The sequence below is a fragment of the Melanerpes formicivorus genome, unplaced genomic scaffold, assembly GCF_026170545.1.
Source record: "Melanerpes formicivorus ecotype bairdi unplaced genomic scaffold, bMelFor1.0.p_v2 SCAF_16, whole genome shotgun sequence".
Classification (NCBI taxonomy): Eukaryota; Metazoa; Chordata; class Aves; order Piciformes; family Picidae; genus Melanerpes; species Melanerpes formicivorus.
The window spans coordinates 11673783-11700612 of NW_027142368.1; the positions used below are offsets into that span (position 1 = coordinate 11673783).

Sequence of the window (26830 nt, forward strand, 5' to 3'; positions counted from 1 at the left end):
GTAGGAGGAGTCGGTATGAACCAGTTTCACAGGCAGGAGTCATCAGTTCTGCCTCTGACACTTAGGGAGCATGAATGAATAGCTCTTAAAACACATCTAGGGCAGCTTCCAAGAATCCTTTGTGCTGTAGTCTATAATCTAGCATGAGCTGCTTCATTATCCAGGGGCAGCAGAGACTTTGAAAGAGGTGTTTGCTTGGTGTGTGGACACAATGAACTTCAAACTCCCAGAGGAAACCTGCCTTGGCAGCTTCCAGCGGTGTATTTGGAGAAGACAGACTCAACCTAGAATCACAGAATGCTTTAGTTTGGAAAACACCTTTAAAGGTCCTCTAGTCCAATTCCATATCTAGTCCAATTCCTCATCAGGCAGCAACTAGAGCATCATCTGCATCTAGAGCAGGCTGCTCAGAGCCCCAGACAACCTGACCTGCAATGGTTGCAGGGATGGGGCATCTCCCACCCCTCTAGGCAAGCTGGGCCAGGGTCTCACCACCTTCAGTGGAAAAAAATCTTTCTTTCCATTCTGAATCTTCCTCTTTTAGTTTCAAATAGTCACCCCTTGCCTTGTCACAAGAGGCCCTGCTCAAGTCTGTCCCCAGCTTTCTTCTTGGCCTCTTTAAGCACTGAAAGGCCACCAGGTCTCAGTGAAGCCTTCTCTTCTCCAGGCTGAACAACCCCAGCTCTCTCAGCCTGTCCTCACAGCAGAAGGGTTCCAGCCCTCCCATCATTACCATGGACTCCTCTGGCCCTGCTCCAACAGGTCCACAGATTTGGTGGGAGATGGAGCTTTCAATGGGAGATGGGGCTTTTTTCACCTCCTGAGAGAGCTGTGGAGGGAGGGATAAACAGAAGGAAGCAAGGGATGCTGCTGGAGAATGACAAGCACAAGAAGTAGATAAAGGTGATCTTAATTGAGAAGGAGGATTGGTATTTAATTAAAACTGCTGCTAAAACCTAGACTCTTAGTAGTAAAATAAATAATAGCAGGACATGAGTAATTCCTCTCAGGGGAATGTTGGAGAGAAAATTACCCTCATGTAATAACGAAAGGGGCCTGTGTGCCATGGCTCAGAGGAGTTGTAACAGGATGGGATGATTTTTCACTGCTACCGAGTTCAAACGTGGTTCAAGTCAAAGGGGCCGAAACCTGCTTGAGCACAGGCTCCTTGGGGCCCTTAGGAGATTCCAGAAGGCAGAGCTGTCTCACTGAAGCCACCATTGGTGCTTCACTTGGCAGTTATAGAATCACAGAATGTATTGGGTGGGAAAGGACTCACAGGTCCTTCTCCTTGGAGCTACTTCCCAGCAGCTCACCCCTTACCTGTACTGCTGCAGGGGGTTATTCTTTCCCATCTGCAGGACTCCACTTATCCTTTTTGAAGTTCATGAAGTTCCTGTCCCCACAACTCTCCAGCCTGGCCTGGTCAAGGCATAGCAGGAGCTGGAGGTCTTTTTACAGCAGAGTTGAAGATCTGTGTTTAAATGGGGAGGGAAAGTACAAATGTCTTTCCTTAATCTGGACCAGGAGGAGAGGGGTTAATATGTGTAGTGGCCAGAAGGCACTACAAAAAGCTTAAAATAACCAAGATCAAGATAATTTGGCTTGAAAAACCATCTGGGTCTTGATTCAGTGCTCATTAACATTCACAGTAGCCTTATGATTGGCTTCTGGAAGAATTAAGCAGTGTGTTACACTTTCTGATGAGTGCTTTGGGCCCTAGCCAAGAGAGTCCATAAATGCACCAAGAATCATAGAATCACAGAATGTTAGGAGTTGGAAGTGAGCTCCAGAGATCATCTAGTGCAACACCCCTGCCAAAGCAGGATCACGTAGGGCAGGCCACACAGGAATGAATCCAGCTGGGTTTTGAAAGTCTCCAGAGAAGGAGAGTCCACAACCTCTCTGGGCAGCCTGTTCCAGTGCTCCATCACCCTCACTGTAAAGAAGTTTCTCCTCATATTGAGGTGGAACTTTGTGTGTTCCAGCTTAAACCCATTGTTCCTGAAACAGCCTGAAGCTGTGCCAGAGGAGGTTTAGGTTGGAGATTAGGAACCATTTCTTTCCTGACAGAGTGGTCAGGCATTGGAACAGGCTGCCCAGGCTGACGGTGGAGTCACCGTCCCTGGAGGTGTTCAAGAAACATGTGGACACAGCACTTGGGGACATGGTTTAGTGGCCATGGTGCTGTTAGGTTGATGGTTGGACTCAATGATCATAGAGGTCTTTTCCAACCCAAACAATTCTATGATTCTATGATGGTTGTGGTCTGTGAAGACAGTTCCCTGCCTCCACCATGCCACAAGTGTGCCAGGAGCCTCCTGCACTTCTCAGAGCCACGTGGCTGGATTGTTAGAGCCATGAGCTCCAGCCCTCAAATTATTTCAGGCTCCTAAGAGCTGGGTTTGAATGTACCCAGAGGTAGAGGCTAATGACAACAAATGGGGTTAGGTTTCTGCTGCCGCTATTTTAGCCACCAGGAACTGTCTGCGTTCTGGTTAATGCTTCTGCTGACTGACCTACTTATTTGGAGCAGAAGCTGTAGAGCCTGCATCCCTCCTCTGTCAGCCAAGGATTCCACTGTGCTTGCCTATAGCATCTTTAATGATCTCAGCACACTTGAGAACACCAGCAGACGAAGCTTCCTCTGTTCCATGGAGGTTAAGCATTGTCACAATCATTTTACCAGCCTACAAAATGACCTTCCTGAAGTGACCTGGGGAGTCTGTGGAAGAGCTGAGCTACCCTGAGCTGCTGGCATGTGGCCATTGCAGGACCCATTATCTTGATTATTTATTTTTTGTTTGTGGGAGGCAGCAGATAGACCTTTTGGAGAAGGTGGCACCAACTTGTCTGGTGGAGCGTGACGTTATTTCTGGTAGAACCTAACATGGCTGTGAGTTTCTGCAAGCAGAAGGTCTGGAAGAGGTGTGAGATGGCTGGGAGCCAGGCTGCATTGATATTATCTGCAGGGAATGTCTACCAAGCCACAGGAATTTCACCAGTAGCAAAACACAGTATGTGCTGCTTTCAGGTGATCCTCTTGAGCTTTAGTTTCAACATTTCTTCAGACTGGGAGTTAAGATTTTTAAAAGACCTTGTTGATTTCTTCTTTCTTGAAGCTTAATCTGCTCTCTTGCCTTGCTGTGTTCTCAGTTCTCACTGCTGCAGCCAAGTGCTCTCAGCCTGCCACGTCCTTCTGCTCCACAGCTAAGCTTTGGTCCACCTTTGGAGTTGTCTGGCCCAGGTGAGCCTGGCTGTTGTTCTGCCCTAGTGCTGATGAAAGCCTGAAGCAGAACAAATGTTCTCCTTTCATGTCATTCAGTTTGCTGTTAAGGGACTTCACCACACCACACTGTCAGGTTTGAGTATCTGGATGTGTCCTGATCTGCCAGTGTGTGGCAGAGGAAATGAACTTAGAGAATTATAGAACTGTCTGAGTTGGAAAATACTTCTAAGATCATTGAGTCCAACCTTCAACCCAACACCACCATGGCCATTAAACCGTGTTCCCAGGTGCCACCTCCACATTTCTGCAACACCTCCAGGGACAGTGACCCCACCACCTTCATGGGCAGCCTGCTTCAATGTCTTGCTAAGCCAATCTCCACTTTTTCATCTCTGGTGCATTTGATGGGTTTTGATTTGTTTGTTTTGAATTGGGCAAAACAAATGGAAACTGGATGAGGCTGTGAACCTTGGAGACACTGACATGTAGCTGAATGAGCTCCTGCAGTGGGAATGCAGATAAGGCTTTGTCATGCTGGAATCTCCAGGACACCACCTCCATCAAGTCAGCAATGCATAGCAAGCAGGAGGAGATCCCTAATGTTAGAGCCAGCAATCCAAAGAGTGCTATCCTGACATTTTCTGGCTGCTGCAGTAGCCTTGGGGGAAGGTAGATGAGCTGTAAGCACTTATTTAGAGTGAAACTGCCTCTGGATTGCTGCCTCCTTATCTCCAGCCCTGGCTAATGTCAGCTCTTGATTACCAGACTTGATTCCTATCTTCTGCTTCCTCCCACCAGTTGGTGCTGATGCTTTGTGAATTTGCAGCACAGCCTTTCTCCTAGTGCCCCCTTTGTCCCAATTGTTGGTCTGGTTTTTTCACTTCCCTAGCCAGTTTACTCTGCATTTCAAGAGCCAAGAAAGAGAAGAGACCACTCTTCTTTGATGAAAGTATGTTTGTGCTTCCTAGAAAATCCTAGAGCTCAGAGGAGCCCTGCTAGAAGTTGTGGTTCTGAAGCACAGCCAAGCTCTGAGCCACAGCTTAGCTCCATGGGTGGAATTTCCATAGCCCTTACTGGGATTTCCTAATCACAGAATGATTTGGGTTGGAAGGGGCCCTAAAGATCATCTAGTCCCAACCCCCCTGCTATGGGCAGAGGCACCTTCCACTAGACCTGGTTGCTCAAGGCCCTGCCCAGCCTGTCCTTGAACACCTCCAGGGAGGGGGCATCCACAACCTTCCTGGGGACCCTGTTAGGTGTTAGGCTTCTCCTGGTAGCTCTGCTGAAGCAGGACATGTTTTTCTTAACAGCTTGCCCAGTTCCCTCAAGCTCCAAACAAGTGGCCAGTTTTCTCCAGGGAGGTAGAAGAAAGACTTCATATGTGGTAGAGTTGGTCTTGGTGTCTCTAACACTTTTGTAGAAGGTTAAAAGTGCCCAGTCTTGCCTGTTGGCAAAGTAAAACCTTGAAAAGTGGTTTGTTGGTTTTGTTTTGGTTTGTTTGTTTGTTTGGGGCTTTTTATTTGTTTGTTTTTAATCACCCAATTCTGCTGCAGGAGGGCTGAAGTGGGCTTAAATGGAACCTAGATTGGATATTGGGAACCGTTTCTTCACTGAAATAGTGCTCAGGCGTTGGAACAGGCTGCGTAGGGAGGTGGTGGAGTCACTGTCCACGTTCAAGAAACGTGTGACCATGGCACCTGGCGACATAGTTTGGTGGCTGGGGTGGTGTTAGGTGGATGGTTTGACTTGATGATGTTAGAGGTCGTTTCCAACCCAAACAATTCTATGATTCTGTTGCGGCACCAGAGCAGGAGCTGAGATGCTGGTGCTCCCCTGCTGCAGTGATGTGCATGGTGGATGGGCAGGGTGAGAAAGGAGGCCAGATCAGCACTTCTGATCTGACATTTGCTAGGCTTTGTGTCTGGGGAGAGGGGACGTGGAATACGGACTGGCCTTTGTGTAGATAAAGCAGGCAGTCTGCCATGCAAGCATTTCTTCAACATGCCCTGCAGCCCTCATTGCTACTAGAGCTGGCCAGGGCCAGGAGAGCCAGGACCTGACTGAGCAGAGAGAGTACAGCAGCCATGGGAGGAGCTGGGGGTGTGTCTGTGTTTGGATAAATGTGTGAGCAGCACTATTTCTCCTCTCTTCTTATGCAATTCCCCTGGTAGGAAGGGAGCAGTGGGCAGAGAAGGAGCAGCAAGATGTTTAATCAAGGGACAACTGCTAAGGGGGAAAATTAGAGATGCATCACTTTTCCTGGGAAAATTTTTCTTCAAAGTGTGTAGGACTGCAGGGATCAAACTCATGAATAGAGCCTGGAAAGTGTCCTATTTTCTTATTAGGGCTGCAGGCAGCTGAGGTTCACACCAGCTCAAAGCCTGCGTTGGTTTCATCTACTCTGGTCTCTTGACAAGTCAAACCAGGCTCTTCATTTATAACTTGTGCCTCGTTCTAGAAGGCTGCCTTAGCATGTGAGCCCAGGAAATGGAATAGTTATGCAAATCTGAAGCCACTTCCAAGACTGGGTGACTCCTTGTAGAATATAAATGACATTTCTTTGTGAGGCTTCCAAAGCTGTCATTGTGCAGATGACTCTTCACTGACTGGCCCACCAGCAAAGCAGAGATGCAACAGATGACAATGAGGGGTTGCACTCACCGTGGCGTTCCCTCCACACCTAGCAGGACCATGCTCTGTTTCCTCTCCTCTGATCCTCCACCACACTCCTTCCTTAGACTCATAGAATTGTTTGGGTTGGAAAAGACCTCTAAGAATATGGAGTCCAACAGGTCCATCCACCACCACCACAGCCATTAAACCACGTTCCCAAGTGCCATGTCCGCATGTTTCTTGAACATCTCCAGGGATGGTGACTCCACCATCAGCCTGGGCAGCCTGTTCCAATGCCTGACCAGGAAACAAATTGTTCCTCAGTGCCAACCTAAACCTTCTCTGGCACAATTTCAGACCATTTCCTCTCATTCTGTCACCTGATATTAGGGAGAAGAGACCAACCTTCACCTCATCCCAACCTCCTTTCAGGAAGTTCTAGAGAGCAGTAAGGTCTTACCTCAGTCTCTTCTTCTCCAGACTAAACAATCCCAGTTCCCTCAGCTATTCCTCACCAGACCTGTTCTCCAGACCCTTCACCGGCTTTGTTGCACTTCTCTGGACACTCTCCAGCAACTCAGTGTCCTTCTTGGAGTGAGTTGCAAGTTCCACCTTGCAAATTCCAGTCTTTTGGAGAATACTGCTCCTTTTTCTTGACTGTAGTTTGTTGTTTGCTGCTATTACCACGAACTCTCCCTTTTTTGATTGCATCTGTGCATGGGGCCTGCCCTGTGGGAGGAGGCAAGGCTGATCCCCAGACAGAAAGGAACCTGGCTAGCTTCATTTCCTATACCCCAGGGACGCTGCTGGGAGGTGAGAGGCAGGAAACCTTAGTCTCTTTGGCAGGCTCTGGCAGGCAAGGACCTGCAGTGTCATGTAGAAATGGTGACTGTACTTTCAGGAAGCAGTGTTCCACAGCTCAGCTAGCAGGTGAGGATTAGGAACCTCAGACCATCAGTTACAGTGCCCGGGTTTCCTTCATGTTCTCCAGAGGAACCTCAGTTCTCTTCCCTCTCCGTATTTCTGTAGATCTTGCATGTTCCAACTAGATCTGTGACTTTGGTTGTAGACAAATAGCAGAAGGGAACCTGCAGGAAGGCTGCAGAGGGACTTTTCATAAAGGTGCCTAGCAATAGGACAAGGGGGAATGGTTTTAAGCTGAGGGAGAATAAGTTTAGACTGGATCTTAGGAAGAGGTTCTTCAGTACGAGGGTGGTGAGACTCTGGAACAGTCTGCCCAGAGTGGTTGTGGATGCTTCCTCTCTGAAGGTGCTTAAAGCCAGGTTGAATGAGGTCTTCTGCAACCAAGTCTAGTTGAGCCCATAGCAGGGAGGTTGGTGTAGATGATCTCTAAGGTCCCTTCCAACCTAAGCCATTCTATGATTCTGTGACACTGCTGCCTAGTGAGGTAGGATGAGTAGGTTGGAAGGAAAATGGGAATATGGGAACATGACTAAAAGGTCACTGGGCTGATCCACCAGTGCTGGGCAAGCCACTCCTAGCAGAAATGATGACAGCCTATGACTGCAGCACGTTATTTCTTTCTTCATTTTATGGGCAGTTCAAGGAAATCAACCTGAAAAATAATAATGAAATCCTGGGGGTTGGTTTTCTAAAGTTTTTGTGTCTGTGCTTTGAACCTACAACTGCCTTAGGGTGAAGCCAGCATTGGTAGTGGTTTGGAGATGCCAAGAATTTCAGGCATTGAAATAGGTTGCCCAGGGGGAGGAGGCATTCAAGAAATGTGTGTCCATGGCACTGTGGGACATGGTCTACTGGCCATGGTGGTGTTTGCTTTCGGGTTGGACTCCATGATGTTAGAGGCCTTCTCAATTCTGTGATTCTACAGTTCTGATGAATCCGCTGTACTTGCAGTGGAGAAAGAGCAGCTGATGGGTTTGTTGACATGAGCTTTGACCTCTTCCAGCTTGTAATCCCCAGATTGTCCTCTAATGATGCTACCTTTCCACCCCTGCCCATCCACCAGCACTACTGGTGGGGCTGGTGTCCTGTTGAACACAAGTCACTTGTAGCAATCTCCGTTGCCAGTAGTTAGTAAACCCCAAGGCATGGCACAGGCAGCACAACAGGATTCCAGGGTGACACCTTGACTTCAGACCTTGCAGCCCTGCCTCACGCCCAGCCACAGCACCAGGTCATGTGCTGCTCATCTGCAATACAAATCAATTGGGCAATTCTTCCCTAGCCAGCCACACAGAGCAAGGAATCAAAGCATTCCTGCCCGGAATGACAAGGAATTGGTGGCAGGTCTTGAATTCTGCAGCCAGGTGGTGCAGGTGGAGATGTCAGGATTGGTTAGAAGCTGCAGCAGCTCCATGCCCTGAGGCTGTGGAGCAGGGAGAGAAGAGCTAACCGGCAACTTGGAGCTTTAATAAGGCAGCAGTGAGCTGGGGCGGGAGGGAAGCTGAAAAAAAAAAAAGAAAAGGAATGGGTGGTGATCTGATGAGAAGCTTAGGGACATGGTCTAGCAGATGTGTACAGGGAGGTGTTGGGTTATGGCTGGACTCGATGATCTTGAGGTCTCTTCCAACCAGGCAATTCTATGATCTCCCCGAGGTTCTTGCTCAAGACTCAGCAAAACTGAGTGCCCAGGAGTGACTCTGAGCTCTTTCTGTCTCTCATCCTCTCCAGGCACTTCAAAAGAAGAATGTGAGGAGAAGACAAGAGGGTCCCAAGAGGCTCTGCTGTCAGTGTCTGTCGTCTTCCATAGAACAGGAATCTGAGGCTTCTCCACGCCGCCGAGCGCTTCTGTGTCCCATCTGCTACCACACCCTGAAATCAAACTCGGCAGCTTGGGTGAACCAGGCACTGTACAAACATGTCAGACTTGCCTCCACCCCTTTTTCCTCTCCCGTTGCCTCCTGCTGGCTTTTCCTCTCGGGTTGATCAGTGTGTCAGCGGATTCCGGCGGCGGAGGAGCATTCCCATTCCCACCTCACCCCTGGTGACGGAGCAATGAGGAGTCAGGGGTAAGCTCCCTCCTGCAGCTCTGGGGCTCAGCATTCACTCTCCTGCTTTCAAGTCGTAACTCCAGCACCCTAATGGCCGCTGTTCCGTGCCGTTTGTTCCCTCTCTTTCCAGAGGACTAGGTTTGTCACTTTGAACTAACGTCTTCAGCTTGGTTTCCCACTGGCTCTGCTGCCACAGCTTAACCCCTTCCCTGCAGAGCCAAGCAGTGCCCCTGCCAGTGGGGAATGGCCCCAGGACTGTCGACAGTGCCAGCCTAGGGCAGAGGGGGAGTGCAATGGTCTGGGGGGTCACACTGGCTTTGTGATTTTTATTTTTTTTCCCCCCTCAAGGGATGGTTCTGAAAGGGAAGAAACCCCAGGAGCTGGATTTCCTTGGGAAGGAGTTTACTTCATCTTTACTCCTATAGCCCAGCAACACCGTCCTCCAATCGGCTTTGCTGCATGACAGTGGGAGAGTTTCCCTCCAGACCCTTCTTTCTGCTTTCACTTGGACTTCTCCTCTACCAGCGTTTCTGCAGCAGGAATACCAGTAAGATCTTGGGGTTTTTGCTTTTTGGGGTCTGTTAGGTGGGCTGTTGTGTAGGTCTGTGGTGCCTGGGGTCTAGTGATCTCCCCTGTGGATGCTCCAGAAGATGGGGAGTGGGGAGGAAAATGTATTATTGAATCTTTCAGGCTGGTGCTCTTGTAACACTGGGGTGAAGAAGGGGTTAAGAATGACTCTGGGTGATGCTTGAGAAAGCAGACAGCATGTCAGGAGCATGCATGCTCATTGCCTTTATAGGAGATGTAGCAATATCTCCTCTGAAGTCTCTGCAAGGACCCTCACCATATCTTAGGAGGTCTAACTGAGTCATCAGTCAAACCCTCTGTGGCTGTGCTCCTGACCTGTTGGCTGCTGTGCCTGCCCAGATCCTCCCAGCACACCTTCCCAAGCCACGCTGTAGTACTCACTGGTGTAGGAGTGTGAGTAGGTGCTGGCTGATCTCATCTAAGTTACAACCTCAAATTCCATTGGGCATTTCTACTTAATTCTATTGGCCAGGTGGCAACCAGCGTGTGCAGCTCCAGAGGACAGCCCTGATGCCTCTTTGATGTGTTTGGGGACAGAGGACTGAAAAAGCAAAAGCAGAAGCAAAGTTTGTGGCTGGTGAGTGGGAGTGCTCAGGTGAGGCTGGGGGAGGGAGGTGAGATCATCCTTTACAACTCCCTGAAAGGAGGTTGGAGTGAAGGGGGGTTGGGCTCTCCTCATATGCACAAGTGTCAGGACAAGAGGAAATGGCCTCAGGTTGTGCCAGGGGAGGTTCAGGTTGGATGTTAAGAAGAATTTCTTCACAGCAAGGGTTCTCAGCCACTGCAATAGGCTGCCCAGGGAGGTGGTGGAGTCACCGTCCCTGGAGGAGTTTAAAAGCTGCATGGATGTGGTGCTGAGGGACATAGCTTTGTAGCAGTGGCTTAGCAGCAGTGGTGGGATTGTGAGCTCCAGGTGAGTGGTTAGACCTGATGATCTCAAAGGCCTCCTCCAACCTCAACAGTTTGATTGTTCTATGTTTTGCTGAATTTTCCTCTGCTCTTTTGAGCTTTGTGCTTGGGTAAAACCTGACTCAGCCCCTCCACAGTTGCTGGGGACAGGGACACTGCTGCGTGGCTCTCTCTCAAAGCTTGTCCCCCTGAAAAGCCTCAATCTGGATTCTGTGATGAAGCTGTAGATGGATTTCAATATTTTACACTGCTTTGGAGTGCAAATCCTGTGTGCTGATGGTTTCACTATCTGATCACATGCTGGAAGGAGCTATCAGCAAAGAGTTTGCTGGGGTTAGTAACTGTGCTTTCAGATGGAAACTCCTGTGCAAGGCTTCTGTCTGCCTAGATGGGTGTAAGTATGTGTGTCCTTGGATAGACTATCCTGGGCCCTGCTGTCAGGGTTTGCAAAAGTGAAAAATACCCTTGTTTGGTCACAAAATGGTTTTCATTCCCAAGCATGAGCACTGGAAGAGTTTGACCATCCTGCTGCAATCAGAAAAAACAAATAAAAGAAAGAGCACTTCCTAACCTACTTCTCTGGTGTGCTGAAGGAAATTCACAAGCAGAGAGATGAGCTAAATTCTGTGTGCAAATTGCTTAAAACAGCTGGGATTAGCCAACAGCAACTGCAAGGTTCTGAATTGTGCATTGCACAGCAGGTTTTCTTGAGAGGCCAGACTGAGGCAGATGCTGAATCAAGTCCAGCTTTGGAGCATGTCCAAAGAAGAGCAACCAAGCTGGTGAAAAGCCTTGAACACAAGTCATACAAGGAACACCCGAGGGAACTGGGATTGCTTAGTCTTCAGAGGAGGAGGCTGAGGGGAGACCTCATTACCCTCTACAACTCGCTGAAAGGAGGTTTTAGCCAGGTGGGGGTTGGTCTCTTCTCACATGCGACAAGTGACAGGACAAGAGGAAATGGCCTCAAGTTGTGCCAGGGGAGGTTCAGGTTGGATGTTAGGAGCAGTTTCTTCCCAGAAAGGATTCTCAGGCACTGGAACAGGCTGCCCAGAGAGGTGGAAATGTTTAAAAGCTGCTTGGATGTGGTGCTGAGAGACATGGATTAGTGGTGGTGGCTTAGCAGCAGTGGCAGGATTGTGAGCCCCAGGTGATGTGGTGATCCTGGAGGTGTGTGACTGCCACTGTCTCTGCTGGGATGGGCTTTGCAAGCCATCAGCTGTGCTTGCTGAGCAGAGCTGCAGCTTCCCTCTCATAACCCAGCGTGCATGGGGAGCACAGGGTGTGACAGTGCTTGGGTAGAGCTCCAGGACATGGCACCCAGTGCTTGAAGGGCTTTGCTGGAGTGGTGTGTTCCCCAGATGCAGCAGAGAGCTTTGGCTCCTCCACACATCATCTGACCCTGCGTGCCAGATGTGGCCCTTTGCACTTGTCCCAACATAACCTCTTGTCTGGTATGCAAGATGTTGCTGTTCATGGGAATTTTTGGAGGCAGAACCTTAAATGTCCTTATTAGAATCTCAATAATATTTTAGTGGCCATGTTGAATGGATCTGTCACACAGGGCAGTGGAGAGTGACGCCTGCCTGGTGTCACGGAATCATAGAATCACAGGATGGTTTGGGTTGGAAGGGATCTGCTTTTGATGCAGCTCAGGATGCCATTGGCCTTCTTGGGAGGTTCATAGTTGTTACAGTGGCTTCTGACCTGTGGCATATATCCTGCCAGCTTTGGGTGAAGAGGACGCAATGCGGTGCAGCCTTCTCTTGGTGCTGCAGTGGGATTTGCTCTCTGTCACGCTCTCACCAACCACACACGGGAGGCACTGGGTTGCAGCTGAGGTTTGGGTGTGATTCCTGTCTGTAGAGCTGTTTTCTGTCATGGTGTCTAGCCTACATGCTAGTGTCAAGATCAAATGTGTGGTTAGAGCTTGTCTTGGCTCCCACCAGCCCCATGTACCCATGTTTTCTCTCCATAGAGGCCAGGGTGTGTTTGGCCTGGATCTGGACTTAATGTGAAGTTAAAAAGCAGCCAGGAGACATAGCTGGAAGCTCTTTTAGCTTTACTGCTCTAGACATAGATGGGAAGAAACAGAGCTAGTAATTTTTTTTCTGTCTGGTCTGCAAATGAGGATAATAATTCCTTTTCCTTCCCTTTCTTCTGTTTACGAGAAACCTCTGGAGGGTGGGACCTGACTTCAGAGGCTGGCACAATGGGACAGTGACTTCATCTGGGATTTCTAGGGGACTGTAAAGAATGGAAAACTTAATTCTTAGTCAAAGGGAGAAAATCAGGTCATTAGCATTTGAGACATGCCTGTACTGGCTTCAGAAAGTTCAAGAGGTCTTCTCTTTGAAAGTGCTTTCATAATGTCCCAGGATAGATTTGGTCTGGTTTAGATGTGTTTTAGCTGTAAGTGTGTCACTGAGCAGCCTCTGAAACAAGCTCAGCACAGGGGCATTCACTGCCTGGCAGGTTTCAGGCAAGCAGGTTGAGGGAGGTTCTAACTGATGAGCAAAGGAATGGAGTGGGGGAGAGGAGCCAGCACCAGGAGCAGTCAAACCCTGCTTACAGGAGGCACAGCAAAAACCCCATCCAGCAGTTGTGTTCCTTTTCCATTTATCAAAAATAAACCCACCAATAGAACAAATATGTCTCTCCCTAAGCTCATTTCAAATGTTATATTAATCTGTGCACTTGTGTGTGTGTGTTTGGGCAGGATTTAGAGCATTACATCAGTTTGCTGTGCTGCTGGTTCACTCTGACACAGCTCTGCTGTTGGGGGCTGGTGAGGAGAGAGAGCAATGGATGGAATGGGTTTGAAATGGGGGAAGTGACAGCACAGCAAGAAAATATCTGGTGTGTAACAAGCACCTAACGCAGTATGTCTAAACCTCCCAATTGCAGACAAATGTGGAAAGTATCAAAAGTGGCCAGAGAGAGGCCACCAGAATGATCAGAGGACTGGAAGAGCTGCCATATGAGGAAAGGCTGAGAGAGCTGGGTTTGTTCAGCCTTGAGAAGGGAAGGCTTAGGGGAGACCTTCTTACCATGGACCAGTGCATAAATGGTGGCTACCATTTATCAAGAAGTCCCATGGAAAAGACCAGGGGTAATGAGTGCAGGTTACTCCTTGGGAGATTCTAGCTAGACTCTAGGAGATCAGTTTGCCCCATGAGAACAGTCAATTGGAATCATCTCCCAAGGGAAGTGGTGGATTCACCTACATTAGACAGCTTCAACTAGACTGTTGGCTAGAAAGGTTGAACCAGATGATCCTCAAAGTCTCTTCCAACCTGGCTTTCTGTGATTCTGCATGTTCATACAAAGTCTCTGTGTTTTCCCACCCTATTTCAGATTTCAGACAGTTTTGCTCCTCTTTTGTTATCATTTCTAGCTGTGTGAACTCCCAGTTGGGTTTGTGAGCTCCTCGGGGAGGTGGCCTGTCATTCTGCTTTGCCTGCAAAGTGCTATGAACATTTATGGCTTGGTAGAAATAACAGTCATGTCAGCAAGCTCAGGAGGGTAAACATCAGGATTTTAGAAGGTAGGGAACACAGTGAACTCTGTTCCTGTGACCTACATGTGCATGTTCACACATACATGTGCATGAACATGTGTGTGCAAGCACCATGCATCAGGAATGGCCTCTGTAACTTGTGCTGCCTTTGGTGACTGACCTGTAGAGCAGAGCATGCAAATGCCTCCTGCATTTAAATCAGTGCCTTCTCTGGGATCTGCTTCATCTTCTGAGATGGAGATGGTGAGATGGGAGTCAGTCTCTTCTCCCTGGTATCGAAGGAGAGGAAATGAAGTGAAATTGTGCCAGGGGAGATTTAGGTTGGATATTAGGAACAATTTTTTGCTCAAGATCCGCAGTTTGACTTTGTGATCTTGAAGGTCTCAACACTTCTATGGTTCAATGATTCCTACTCCAGACTCAATCTGCGTGCTACATCTCCTCAGGCCTGCAGGAAGAGATTTTCTCCTCTTAGAATCATAGAATTGTTTGGATTGGGAAAGACCTCTGAGATCACCAAGTCCAACCATCAACCTCACACCACCATGTGCCTAAGTGCCATATCTACATAGTTTTTTGTACACCTCCAGGGATGGTGACTCCACCACCTCCCTGAGCAGTCTGTTCCAATGCCTGACCACTCTTGCAAGAAAGAAATTGTTGCTAATCTCCAACCTAAACCTCCCCTGGCACAGTTTCAGTGTTACTCTTGTAGCTGGCCAGAGCAGTTTCGGTGCGTCAGCTGGGAAATGCTGGAAATTGCTTCCTCCAGCCCAGAAGCAAGTGCTGTCTGTGCTCTGGGGCAGGAGGAAGGTAGTGATCTGCCTCCAGACCTGTGACAGCAATGCCAGAAGTGCTGAGGAGTGAGTTCAGTTGCTGCGACAAAGAAGCGGGGGAGGGAGAGCTTATTTTTAACTGGAAACTGCACAAGTGAGGCTGAAGTCGCTCCCTGCTCTCCTGCTATCATCAACTGTACGTGCGAGGGAACACAAGCAAGGGCACAGATACAGATGGGGGTGGGATGGGGGGGGAAGGCAAACCAGCTGGAATGTCAGTGTGTACTGGCTGCTTTGTCTGAGCTTCTGAACCCCTCTGCTGTCACGAGCAGCTCCTCGGAATGCTTAGCGACTTCTTTTTGAATTTTTCACTGGGGTTGATGCTTTTCAGTGCCCTGCTCCTTGGCTCCCAGCCATTCCTCCTTTCCTAGCTCTCATTCTCCATTTCTCTCTTCCATCTTTCCTCTTTCCACCCCTTCTTCTCATCTGAGCTTCAGGTTGCCCCTCTCCCAGCCTTGCCTCTCTCCCCGCCATGCCTCTCTCCCCGCCATGCCTCTCTCCCCGCCATGCCCCTCTCCCAGCCTTGCCCCTCTCCCAGCCTTGCCCCTCTCCCCGCCATGCCTCTCTCCCCGCCATGCCCCTCTCCCAGCCTTGCCCCTCTCCCAGCCTTGCCCCTCTCCCAGCCTTGCCTCTCTCCCCGCCATGCCTCTCTCCCCGCCATGCCCCTCTCCCAGCCTTGCCCCTCTCCCAGCCTTGCCCCTCTCCCCGCCATGCCTCTCTCCCCGCCATGCCTCTCTCCCCGCCATGCCTCTCTCCCCGCCATGCCTCTCTCCCAGCCTTGCCCCTCTCCCCGCCATGCCTCTCTCCCCGCCATGCCTCTCTCCCCGCCATGCCTCTCTCCCCGCCATGCCTCTCTCCCCGCCATGCCTCTCTCCCCGCCATGCCCCTCTCCCCGCCTTGCCCCTCTCCCCGCCATGCCCCTCTCCCCGCCATGCCCCTCTCCCCGCCATGCCCCTCTCCCCGCCATGCCTCTCTCCCCGCCATGCCCCTCTCCCCGCCTTGCCCCTCTCCCCGCCATGCCCCTCTCCCCGCCATGCCCCTCTCCCCGCCATGCCTCTCTCCCCGCCATGCCCCTCTCCCCGCCTTGCCCCTCTCCCCGCCTTGCCCCTCTCCCCGCCATGCCCCTCTCCCAGCCTTGCCTCTCTCCCAGCCTTGCCTCTCTCCCAGCCTTGCCTCTCTCCCTGCCATGCCTCTCTCCCTGCCATGCCTCTCTCCCAGCCTTGCCTCTCTCCCAGCCATGCCTCTCTCCCAGCCATGCCTCTCTCCCAGCCATGCCTCTCTCCCAGCCATGCCTCTCTCCCTGCCATGCCTCTCTCCCTGCCATGCCTCTCTCCCTGCCATGCCTCTCTCCCTTTTCTCAACTCTCATTCCCCTTTTCTCTCTTCCATCCTTAATCTTCCCACCCCTTCCTCTCATCTGAGCCTGACCCTTCTCTCTTCTTGCCCCTCCTTCCCAGCTGAGCCCTCCCCCTGCTCTGGATCTGCGGGCTGTGGGATTTCTTTGCTCCTGCTCAGTGGCAGATGTGACAGCTTTTGGAGCTGTATCATCTAGGAGCCGCTCTAGCTGGAGTTGCAAAACCCTAACGTGGTTTCCCAGGCAGCAGGAATGGATCGCTGAGAGAATTTCAATCTCCGACTGCTTTTGTCTGGTGGTAGTGACTTTTCTTATTTCTGTTTGTGACATTTCTTGCAGCACAGTTGTCAGCAGGGGATGGCAGCATAGAAAGTCTGCTGGATTATTATAAAATCAGCACCAGGGTATTTGTGTTATTCTATTAAACAGATGCTGTCTGTGCTTAAGGACAGGTTGGGCTGGATTTGCAAAATGTTATCTGCATAAAATGTTGTTATGAATTTCTTACTGACTGAGAAAAGGGCTTTGAAAATGTGTTTTGCTTCAACATTATTTAGCTGGGGCTCGGGAATACGAGTCAATAGCTGCTGCATGGAAAGCACAGAGTGAGAGGAGACTGGCTAAATACAGGCAGGGAAATGCAAAACCTACAGAGATTGTGGCAATCCACTGGATTTAAAATCACTATTTTTAGTGCCTGGATTTCCTTTGCTCTTAAGGAAGCCTACCTTTAAAGCCACCTGTCTGCTATAGCACTGTCTTTCTAATCAGAGATTGATGCTGGCCAGAGACAGCAAATGTCACTGGGTACCCAGGGAGTGTTATGTTTGGAGCTGATGACATTGTGGTGTTTTTTAACATGTCTGTTATAAGGCAGTAAGGTTGATGCAGACCACAGCACTCTAAATCTGACCAGGAACTCAGGAGATGCTTTGTTCTGGGTTTGGGAAACATGCTTTTGTATCTAGGATCTAAGAGCAGTCCAGCCTTTGACTGACAGGGGCAACGAAGGTGGTGAGGGGTTTGGAGAGCTTGGCTTATAAGGAGGGGCTGAAGGAGCTGTGATTGCTTAGCCTGAAGAAGAGCAGGCTGAGAGGATACCTTATTGCTCTCTGCAGCTACCTGAATGAGGTGGCAGCTGAGAGAGGTGTTGGCCTCTTCTCCCAAGTAACTAACAACAGAACAAGTGGTAATGGCCTCAAGCCTCACCCAGGGTGGTTTAGGTTGGATATTAGGAACAATTTCTTTCCTGAAAGAGTGGTCAGGCACTGGAACAGGCTGCACAGGGAGGTGGTGGAGTCACTGTCTCCGAAGGTGTTCAAAGAATAGGTAGTTGTGGCGCTTTGGGACATGGTCTGGTGGTCACGGAGGTATTGGGTAAAAGGTTGCATTTGATGATCTTAGAGGTCTTTTCCAACCTTAATGATTCTGTGATTCTGTAGTTTCTACACTTATGCAAACTGAGATGGTGGCACAGAGGCACTGCTCTATCTGGGGCCAGAATATCATCCCAGCATTTAAAAATGTGCATTTTGAAGCAGTTTAGCTGGAGTCATTCTCCTTATGGGTGAAATGGTTGAGATGTTTAGAAAACAAGAGCTGATAGTTGTGGGATAGGTAACACCACATTTTACAGGACCTCTTGCCACCTGAAGTAATTCAAGAGCATACTTGAAAGCTAGAAGCACGGAATGGTAGGGGTTGGAAGGCACCTCTGGAGATCATCAAGTCCAGATCCCCTGCCCAGGCAGGACACTGTGTGCTCTGCCTTCAATATCTTCTCATTATGGAGATGAGATTAGGAATGCAGCTGTGAAAGTAGGAGCAGGGGAGAGAAGGAAAGATACTGGTTGAAATAGTGATGTTGGTGTGGAAATGCCTCTGTCATGGTGGATCAAGTAGCTGTCATGAGTGACGTGTAGTCAACGATTCAGCGCTGAAGCACTCGATATAATGCCACAAACACACTTCCTGCTTTCCTTGGAGGCTGGGAAAGCTCCTTGCCAGCACCAGCTGTTGGTCTGAACAGCACTAACACCATGAGCTAGGATATTTTTTTTTCCTTTCTAGGACTGTCTGCACTTTATTTTTTTTTTCCCTCAAAGAGTTGCCCTCTGACTTTAATCTTGATTATTAGTTAATACCCAGCACCTAAGGGGCCTTAGCGGTGAATCACTATGTTTGAGGAGCTGCAGCAGAGACCTGGAGCACAGACACCCTCCCCATAAGCTCTCCATTAAGATGTATTTGGGTTTTCATTGGAACATATTCTAAGCAAAGATTATTCTGGGTGTGAAACCTCCTCTGGGCAGAGCAGTTGCTTCCCTCCTCTTTTGTAAGTGTTTCTTCAGTTGTCTAACCTTTTCCTTTCTCTCTTTTTTCAACTGTGAAGTGTCGTTAGTAGGCTTCTGGACACAGTATGGCAATGGCCATAGTGTGTGAAGTCTGTCACCAAGGATGGATTGCATGAGCGGGGATTTAGATGGTGTAAAGGTCCTTCTGTGCCCTACAAACACATCCTCGTGACTACAGGATCACGGTAACCAGATGTTAAGGCAGCGTGGATGTGTTTTCAGTATCTTGGTCTAGCACTAGGAAGCAGAATAACACCTGGTGGCTGGACTTTGCTCCCTAAACAAGTTGTAAGTGGAGCAACCTGGAAAATATTTGACATGAGGGGAAAAAACCATGAGGTATGCTGACTGTTGAGACCAGTGTCTTCTAGAAATGTGCTCATGTCTACACCACAACATCTTATCTCATGTCTGTGTTCTGTGTCTCTGGCCCTTGGCAATAATTATTCAACACAAATAGTTGGAAGCTGGGGTCCTGTACAGGGGCAGAGTAGTAGCTACATTGAAGATTTAGATTTAAAGGATGAACTGCACAGTGAGAGCCACAGAATCACAGAATGGTAGGGTTTGGAAAGGACCTCCAGAGATCATTGAGTCCAAGCTGCCTGCTAAAGCAGGATCACCTAGGGCAGGTCACACAGGAAGGCATCCAGATGGGTCTCCAGAGAAGGAGACTCTGACATTGAAGTTGCCAGTGGAATGTGAAGTGCATATAAACATCTTTGGTTTTTTTTTTTTTCTACTGGTGGACATTAATTGCTCTAAACTGACCTGTAGAGCTTGTCCCAAGCTAGAAAGGTGTAGTGTTGAACCTACCTACAGTGTTTTGGCAGCAGGTCTGTGTTTTACAGTCTCACATCTCTTATGGCTTTCACTGTGCAGTTCATTGACAAAAAGCACCTTGGAGAGGAGATGGAATCGTAGAATTGTTTGGATTGGAAAAGACCTCTGAGATCATCAACTCCAAACGTAAACCTAAGACCACCATGGCCATGAAACCATCTCCCCAAGTGCCATATCCACACATTTCTTGAACAGCTCCAGGGACAGTCACTCCACCACCATCCTGGGCAGCCTGTTCCAATGCCTGACCACTCTTTCAGGAAAGAAATAGTTCCAAATATCCAATCTAAACCTCCCCTGGCACAATTTCAGGCCATGGTGATGAGCTGTGGGGCACACCAGTTCCGTTGCAGCCATAGAACTGGAATTGGTCCATTAAATGTGTTTCTCCATCAGGGAATATGACACCAAGGATACTTGCAACTTCAAAGCCATCAAGTCAGTCAATAGAATAATTAAACAATTCAGGGGAGAAGGGACCTCAAGAGGTGTGTATTCCAGCCCCCTGCTCAAAGCAGGGTCTGCTGTAAGGGTCAGGGCCAAGTTGCTCAGGGCTTTGTCTTCAAGAGTAAACTTGCCCTTGAACACCTCTGAGGATGGAGACTGCACAGCCTATCTGGGCAAGCTCTGAGCTGTTTCTTCATGAGAAGAGTGACTTCTCCCTCATCCCATCTTCCCCATCTGTCTTTTGGGAAGAGTTTCTGCCCATCCATCTATCACAGTCCTCCAGTTATTCAGGCTTTCCCACCTCTGTGACTGCTTCCAGAGTTCCATTTCTTCCTTTTCCTTTCTATCCTCCCAGTTTCAAAAAGGTCTAAAACTTCCAGCTTTCTATCTGTCTGCATCTCTCTTATTATTTTTGGCTATAAATTGAGACTTGGATTGTCTTTTGTGTTTGGGCTCACTGTAAGTGCTAGCTGCTTTTGGCTGGTGGCAGTTGCAATGGCTGTTCACACAAACTGACTCTCTCAGCCCCCAAGGGAAAGGAATCTTACTTTTTAATTTTAGCTTCTTCAGCTACCTGCTGACAGAGTTTGATTTCCACCTACCACCTCCTCCCTCTCTTCCAAACACTCTAAGCTAGAAAAAAACAGATCCAAAAATCATTCTTGGGTGGCTCTTCCTTTGATGACAGCTCTGTTGTCTTTAAATGGGAATCAAATTAATATTACTTGGAGTAACCAGTGAGAAGGCAACCTGAGGCCTTTTCATAACTACTCTTCTTCATTCCAGGCTTGCAGTTAAATTAATGGTGCCTTAAGTGGCTGGACTCTAAAGCCATGTAACCTGGGTACAAGCCTGTAAAGGATTAAATCTCTCTCTCATGTATATTTAAAACACTTATATCAGGCAAGATGAATTTGTAGAAATGGAGGAAGCCAAGTGGTGGGAGTTCAGCTGTAGGCTAGCAGGTGTCTGGTTCTCTTCTGAGCTAGGAGCAGTTTCATAGTGGGCTGAGCACTGCAAAGGTCGCTACAAATCCTGGTTCAACTGTTAGGTGGTCCTGAGCAAGTCACTGCTCTCTTCTTGCCATCTGCGATAGCAGATGATCAACTCTGTTGTCAAAGTGCTTGTCACTGGAGAATGACCTTAATAAATGTAATTAACTAATAGAATTCATAGAATCCTTTTGGTTGGAAAAGATCTCGGCGCTGGTGAGGCCACACCTTGAATCCTGAGGCTGGAGGAGGTCCAGAGAAGGGCAACAAAGCTGGTGAAGGGCTTTGAACACAAGTCCTTTGAGGAATGGCTGAGGGAACTGGGGTTGATTGGTCTTCAGAAGTGGAGGTTGAGGGGACACCTCATCATTTTCTGCCACAGAAAGAAGGTTGAAGCCAGGTGGGACTCAGTCTCTTCTCACATGCAACAAGTGACAGGACAAGAGGAAATCGCCTCAAGTTGTGCCGGGGAGGCTGAGGTTGGACATTAGGAACATTTTCTTCCCAGAAAGGGTTCTCAGAACAGATTCCCCAAGGAGGTGGTGGAGTGACCATCCCTGGAGGAGTTTAAAAGCTGAGTGGATATGCTGCTGTGGGACATGGTTCAGTGGCAGTGGTTTAGCAGCAGTGGTGGGATTGTGAGCTCCAGGTAAGCAGTTAGACTTGATGATCTCAGAGGTCTCTTCCAGCCTCAACCATTCTATGATTTTGTGTTAAGATTGAGTGCAACCATGGTGTGCTAGCTGACATAGGCCATATTGGTCCTGGACACACAAGGGCCCTGGTGACATTGCCTTCTCTGCTTCAGGCACCATGTTCCGCAAGAAGAAGAAGAAACGCCCAGAGATCTCGGCTCCGCAGAACTTCGAGCACCGTGTCCACACTTCCTTTGACCCAAAGGAGGGCAAATTCGTGGGCCTGCCCCCACAATGGCAGAATATTCTGGACACACTGAGGCGTCCCAAGCCAGTGGTCGACCCTTCCAGGATCACAAGGATGCAACTCCAGCCTATGAAGGTAAGAGAGGAAGGCTGCTCTTTCCTGTTCCTTGAGGAGGACCAAGCTGAGGCAATGTTTTCATTGCCCCATGTGCACTGAAATGGAGCTAAGGGGGGATCTGTAAGGAATCTCCCAGCAGATCCAGAGAGGTAATTTTGCTCTGGTGAGACCTAACAGGGAGCACTGTGTCTCCTCCCTGTGGAGGCTATGGAGCCTCCAACACAAGAGGAACATAGACCTGTTGGAGCAGGTCCAGAGGAGGGCACAAAGATGATCAGAGGGTTTGGAACACCTTTCCTATGAGGGCAGGCTGAGAGAGTTGGAGCTGTTCAGCCTGGAGAAGTGAAGGCTCTCAGGAGACCTTAGAGCTGCATTTCAGTATCTGAAGGGAGCTATGGGAAGGCTGGGGAGGGACTGTTTAGAAGGGCTTGTGGTGGTAGGATGAGGGGCAATGGCTTGAAACTGGAGGAGTGGGCATTTAGGCTGGACATCAGGAGGAAGCTCTTCACAATGAGGGTGGTGAGACACTGGAAAAGGTTGCCCAGAGAGGTGGCTGAAGCCACCTAAGTGTAGACATTCAAGGTCAAATTTGGTGGGCTCTAATAAGTGGGATTTTTGAGGTGATAGTAACTCGATGACAAATCAGGAGAGCAGTGTCCTTAGTTACAGTAGTGTCAACACTCAAATCATCAACTGGCTGCCTGCACCAAGGACTTGTGAAAGCTCCTGTGGTAGCTGACAGGGCTTAGGATGTGTTCAGCTGTTGAAGGCAGAAGCTTAGAGGAGGCCTCATGGAGAGTCCTTTGTTAGCAAGTTTGTCATGCTGGTGGGTGAGCAAACTTGGCTGGTGATGAAGCTGAGAGGAAAGCCTGAGTGGGAGAGCTGGGGTAGCACTGGCTGACTGCTGATGGATACAGATGAGTAGTAGATACCAGGGAGCAAAGCTGAAATGGGGGTTAGGCTGAGAGTGGGGTTAACTGGGGGTTAATTGAAAGTGGAACATAGTAAAGAGTAGAAAGTTCTTAAAATGCTCTTTTGAAGCAGAACAGAGTAGATTTAGGTTGGACATAAGGAAGACGTTCTTTACTGTGAGGGTGGTAAGACAATGGAATAGGGAAGCTGTGGATGTCTCATTCCTGGGATTGTTTAAGATCAGGTTGGATGTGGCCTTGAGCAGGCTAATCTAGTGGGTGTCCTTGCCCGTGGCAGGGAGTTTGAACTGGGTGATCTTTAAGGTTCCTTCCAACTCATTTCATTCTGTGATTAAAGCAAGTCCTTCAGTATGGAGAAACCCGTTCCTACTCCTCGTAAGGGGGTGAATTTTGGTGGTCATCTTGCTTAAATGGCTGTTGATAATGGCATCTGGAACCTGTGTGCTCTTCAGTGGTGCAGGGACCTGCTGGGTGAGAAGAGGCAGATTCATGATGACCTCTTGGAAAAGGAAATAAGAGATGGTGACAGAGCTATTGTGCTTAAGGTCTGGCCAGCTTGTGGGAAGATTTTCTGTTCCCAGTTAAAAGAAAAACAAAAAAGCTACAGAAGCCTAAAAGCTGAACTGTAAATTGTAAAGATATTGCTACTTAGATTTGAGGAGGGACATGGAAAGAATTAGTTGTCTGTCTGATAAGTATATTTATGGAATCACAGTACTGTCATCCAGTCCAGCCATCAACCCAATACCACCATAGCCATTAAGCCATGTCCCCGAGTGCCGTGTCCACACACTTCTTGAGCACCTCCAGGGATGGGGACTCCACCACTTCTCTGGGCAGCCTGTTCCAATCCCTGACCATTCTTGCAGGAAAGAGATTGTTCCCAATGTCCAACCTAAACCTCCCCTGGCACAATTTCAGGGTGTTTCCTCTCATTCTATCATCTGATAATAGGGAGAAGATATCAACCCCCACCTCACTCCAACCTCCTTTCAGGGAGTTGTAGAGAGCAAGGAGGATTTAGCTTCATGTGTAAAGATGCTTAAAATATGGGAACTAAATGGGACATGTTTTAATACCATGTAAGAATTAAAGCAAAAAGAAACCTGCAATTTAAATGGCACCTCAGGATGTTTGAGCAGAACCCAGATTTAGAAAGGAAAAGCTTGCTCAGGAAGAGCAGGTGAAAGAAAAGAGGGAGGAGGTATTTCCTTGTGTTTTATGATGCCCTGAATGTGTTTTTGAGGTTCAAAATGTAGTAGAGATAGAACCACAATCCAGAGGAGAGATGAAATGTGTAATAAGAGACCAACTTGGTTAGATCAGGAGCACTCTAATGAGCTTAAACTGCGGGAGGATTGCTCAGAAGGGTGGAAAGTAGGTCAAGTTACAAAGGGCAAATAGAAAAGAAATGTATGTAGGAACAAAACTGGAAGGCCAAGGCAGAAAAAGAGACGTTATTCTCAAAGAACATAAAGGACATGAGGAGACATCATAAGTACATGGAGAAGGAGAAGGAGGATGAAGGAAAGAATTTGTTCCCTGCTCATTTTAGGAGAGAGTTTAATAACAGATGACACTGAGAAATCTTAAATGTTTAATGATTTTTCTTCCGTCGTTATTGAGAAGGTTAACTCTGATCAGGAGGCTAACGCAATTAACATGAGCATGAAAGGAGGAGAACTCTGGCTGGAATAAGAGAAGAACATGAGACTTCTTAGATAAGTTCCATATCTTCAAGTCAGATGGGCCTAATGGAATTTAAATTCCCATAAAAAGACTGGAACAAATAAGTGAGTAATCTGTTTGCAACTGCTTCCAAGGAGATAGCAGGGTAATAGCTAGCTGCCAGACTGGATCTGTGGATATGGAGATGTGGTTTACTGGACATGGTGGACTTTGGTTGATGGTTGGAGTTGATGACCTTAGAGGTCTTTTCCAACCCAAACAATTCTATGATTCTGTGATTTAATCAAGAACAAATCATGATGAGCCTCCCAGTTTCTGTCAGTCACAGGTATCAGGCTTTGGGTTAGAGGAGAGTTCCCTCCTAGATCTTTACTTCAGATGATAGAACAGAGGGAATGGCCTGAAATTGTGCCAGGGGAGGTTTAGGTTGGAAATTAGCAACAATTTCTTTCCTGCAAGAGTGGTCAGGCATTGGAACAGGCTGCCCAGGGAGGTGGTGGAGTCACTGTTTACCTTTTGTCCTGTCACTTGTTGCATGTGAGAAGAGACCAAACCCCACCTCACTTCAACCTCCTTTGAGGGAGTTGTAGAGGGTGAAGTCCTCACAGGACTGATATTTAAGAATACCTTTCCCCAGCTTTGTTGCCCTTCTCCAGACATGCTCCAGCCCCCTATGTCCTTCTTGTGATGGGTCCAAAACTGAATGCAGCATTTGAGGTGTGGCCTCACCAGTGCCAAGCAGAGGGGGACAATCGCATCCCTAGACCTGCTGGCCACACTATTCCTGATCCAAGCCAGGATGCTGTTGGCCTTCTTGGCCACCTGGACACATATTCGGCATTGGAACCGGTTGCCCAGGGAGGTGGTTGAGTCATCGACCCTGGAGGCGTTCAAGGGGAGATTGGACATGGCACTTGGTGCCATGGTCTAGTCATGGGGTCTGTGTTGATAGGTTGGACTCGATGATCCTCGAGGTCCTTTCCAACCTAAGTGATACTGTGTGATACTGTGATACATATTGGCTCATCTTCAGCCTGCCATAAATCAACACCCACAGGTCCTTCTCCACTGAGAGGCTCTCTATCCACCGTGCCCCAGGCTGATGATGTTTGCAATGGTGTGAGTTGCTTTGTCCTTTCTTCACCTTGCTTGCCAAAGTCTCTCATTCTGCCCTTCATTTTCCAGCACTGAGCAAACCAGGTGCTCATTTTGTGCACTGTGGTGGCATTCTGTGGAAATTACTGGAGTTGCTGTTTTGCACCAGCTAAATATTAGGCTGGGTATAATTAATTCAGCATCTTTAAAGATCCCTGGAGTTCAGTTTGCAAACAGGAGATTGCCATCACTCCAGGGAGGGACTTTCCTCAGGCAGAGACTCATGAAAGTGTAGGAGTGAGCCTAGGCTGTGAATTTCTGTGAAGAAATGCAACATTTGAGTTCCCAGTGCTAAAAAAGCTTCTGTAAGCTTTTCAGGCTCCAGAATAAACAAGGCAGAGCACTACATCATGCACCCAGAGCTTCAAGTGTCCTACTTGTATAGTGCTGGTGCTTGTTTGGATGGAAGCCTTGTTCTTCATCCTTTGCTTACAAGGCAGTTGGGAGCTGTTGTGACCCTTTGTTCATCAATTTAATTATAATAGCTTGGCAGAGCAGAGGGATGCGGTGTTGGAACAGTGTGGTCTTCACTGGTCAGGAGTAAGATGCATTAGCAAAAAGCAGACTCAGGGAGGATGACCAACTGGAAAGCAGCTCCAGAGAGGAGGACCTTGGAGTCCTGGTGGACAATAGGTTCTCCATGAGACAGCAATGTGCCCTTGTGGCCAAGAAGGCCAATGGTCTCCTGGGGTGCATTAAGAAGAGTGTGGCCAGCAGGTCAAGGGAGGTTCTTCATTCCCTCTACTCAGCCCTGGTGAGATCACATCTATAGTATTGTGTCCAGTTCTAGGCTCTCCAGTTTAAGAGGGACAGGGATATACCAGGGAGTGGCCAGCAGATGCTACAGGGGTGGTGAAAGGTCTGGAACATCTGATGAGGACAGGCTGAGAGACCTGGGGCTGTTTGCCTTGGGGAAGAGAAGACTGAGAGGAGATCTCATCAATGCTTACAAATACCTGAAAAGTGGCTGTCAAGTACAAAGGGCCAGGCTCTATTCAGTGGTGTCCTGTAATAGGACAAGGAGCAACAAACACAACCCAAAATCCAGGAAGTTCCACCTCAACACGAGGAGAAACTCCTTTGGTGTGGGGTGCTGGAGCCCTGGAACAGGCTGCCCAGAGAGGTTGTGGAGTCTCCTCCTCTGGAGACTCTCCAGACCCATCTGGATGTGTTCCTGGGTGACCTGTCCTAGGTGATCCTACTTTGGCAGTGGGTTGGCCTCAATGATCTCCAGAGGTCCCTTCCAATCCCCACCATTCTAAGATTGCAACACTACTGAGAGTGCTACAGGGGAGAGATGAAGCTTGTGTTGGAGTAGCAAGGTTATGTTTGCAGACAGAGCTTATGGCCTGCTGTAACTTCTGCTGAGAACTGGTGTTCTCAGGAGCTTGTGGAGTCT

The 26830-nt window shown here is 48.6% G+C and overlaps 1 protein-coding gene across 4 annotated transcripts in view; it reads left to right on the forward strand.

The window, feature by feature from the left end:
• The window catches only part of PAK6 (p21 (RAC1) activated kinase 6), a 42501-nt gene that overhangs the window by 2089 nt on the left and 13582 nt on the right, over positions 1-26830 (forward strand). The window contains exons 2-5 of one of the 4 annotated variants that reach the window (XM_068148124.1): positions 8495-8832; positions 9163-9361; positions 9875-9979; positions 21465-21673. In XM_068148124.1, the coding sequence (XP_068004225.1) occupies positions 21470-21673 (204 nt within the window). In that variant the 5' untranslated portion in view covers positions 8495-8832; positions 9163-9361; positions 9875-9979; positions 21465-21469. Of the gene's footprint in view, positions 1-8092; positions 8833-9162; positions 9362-9874; positions 9998-16295; positions 16316-21464; positions 21674-26830 lie in introns of those variants that run through there. The other 3 variants (XM_068148125.1, XM_068148123.1, XM_068148126.1) reach the window with 3 other exon arrangements.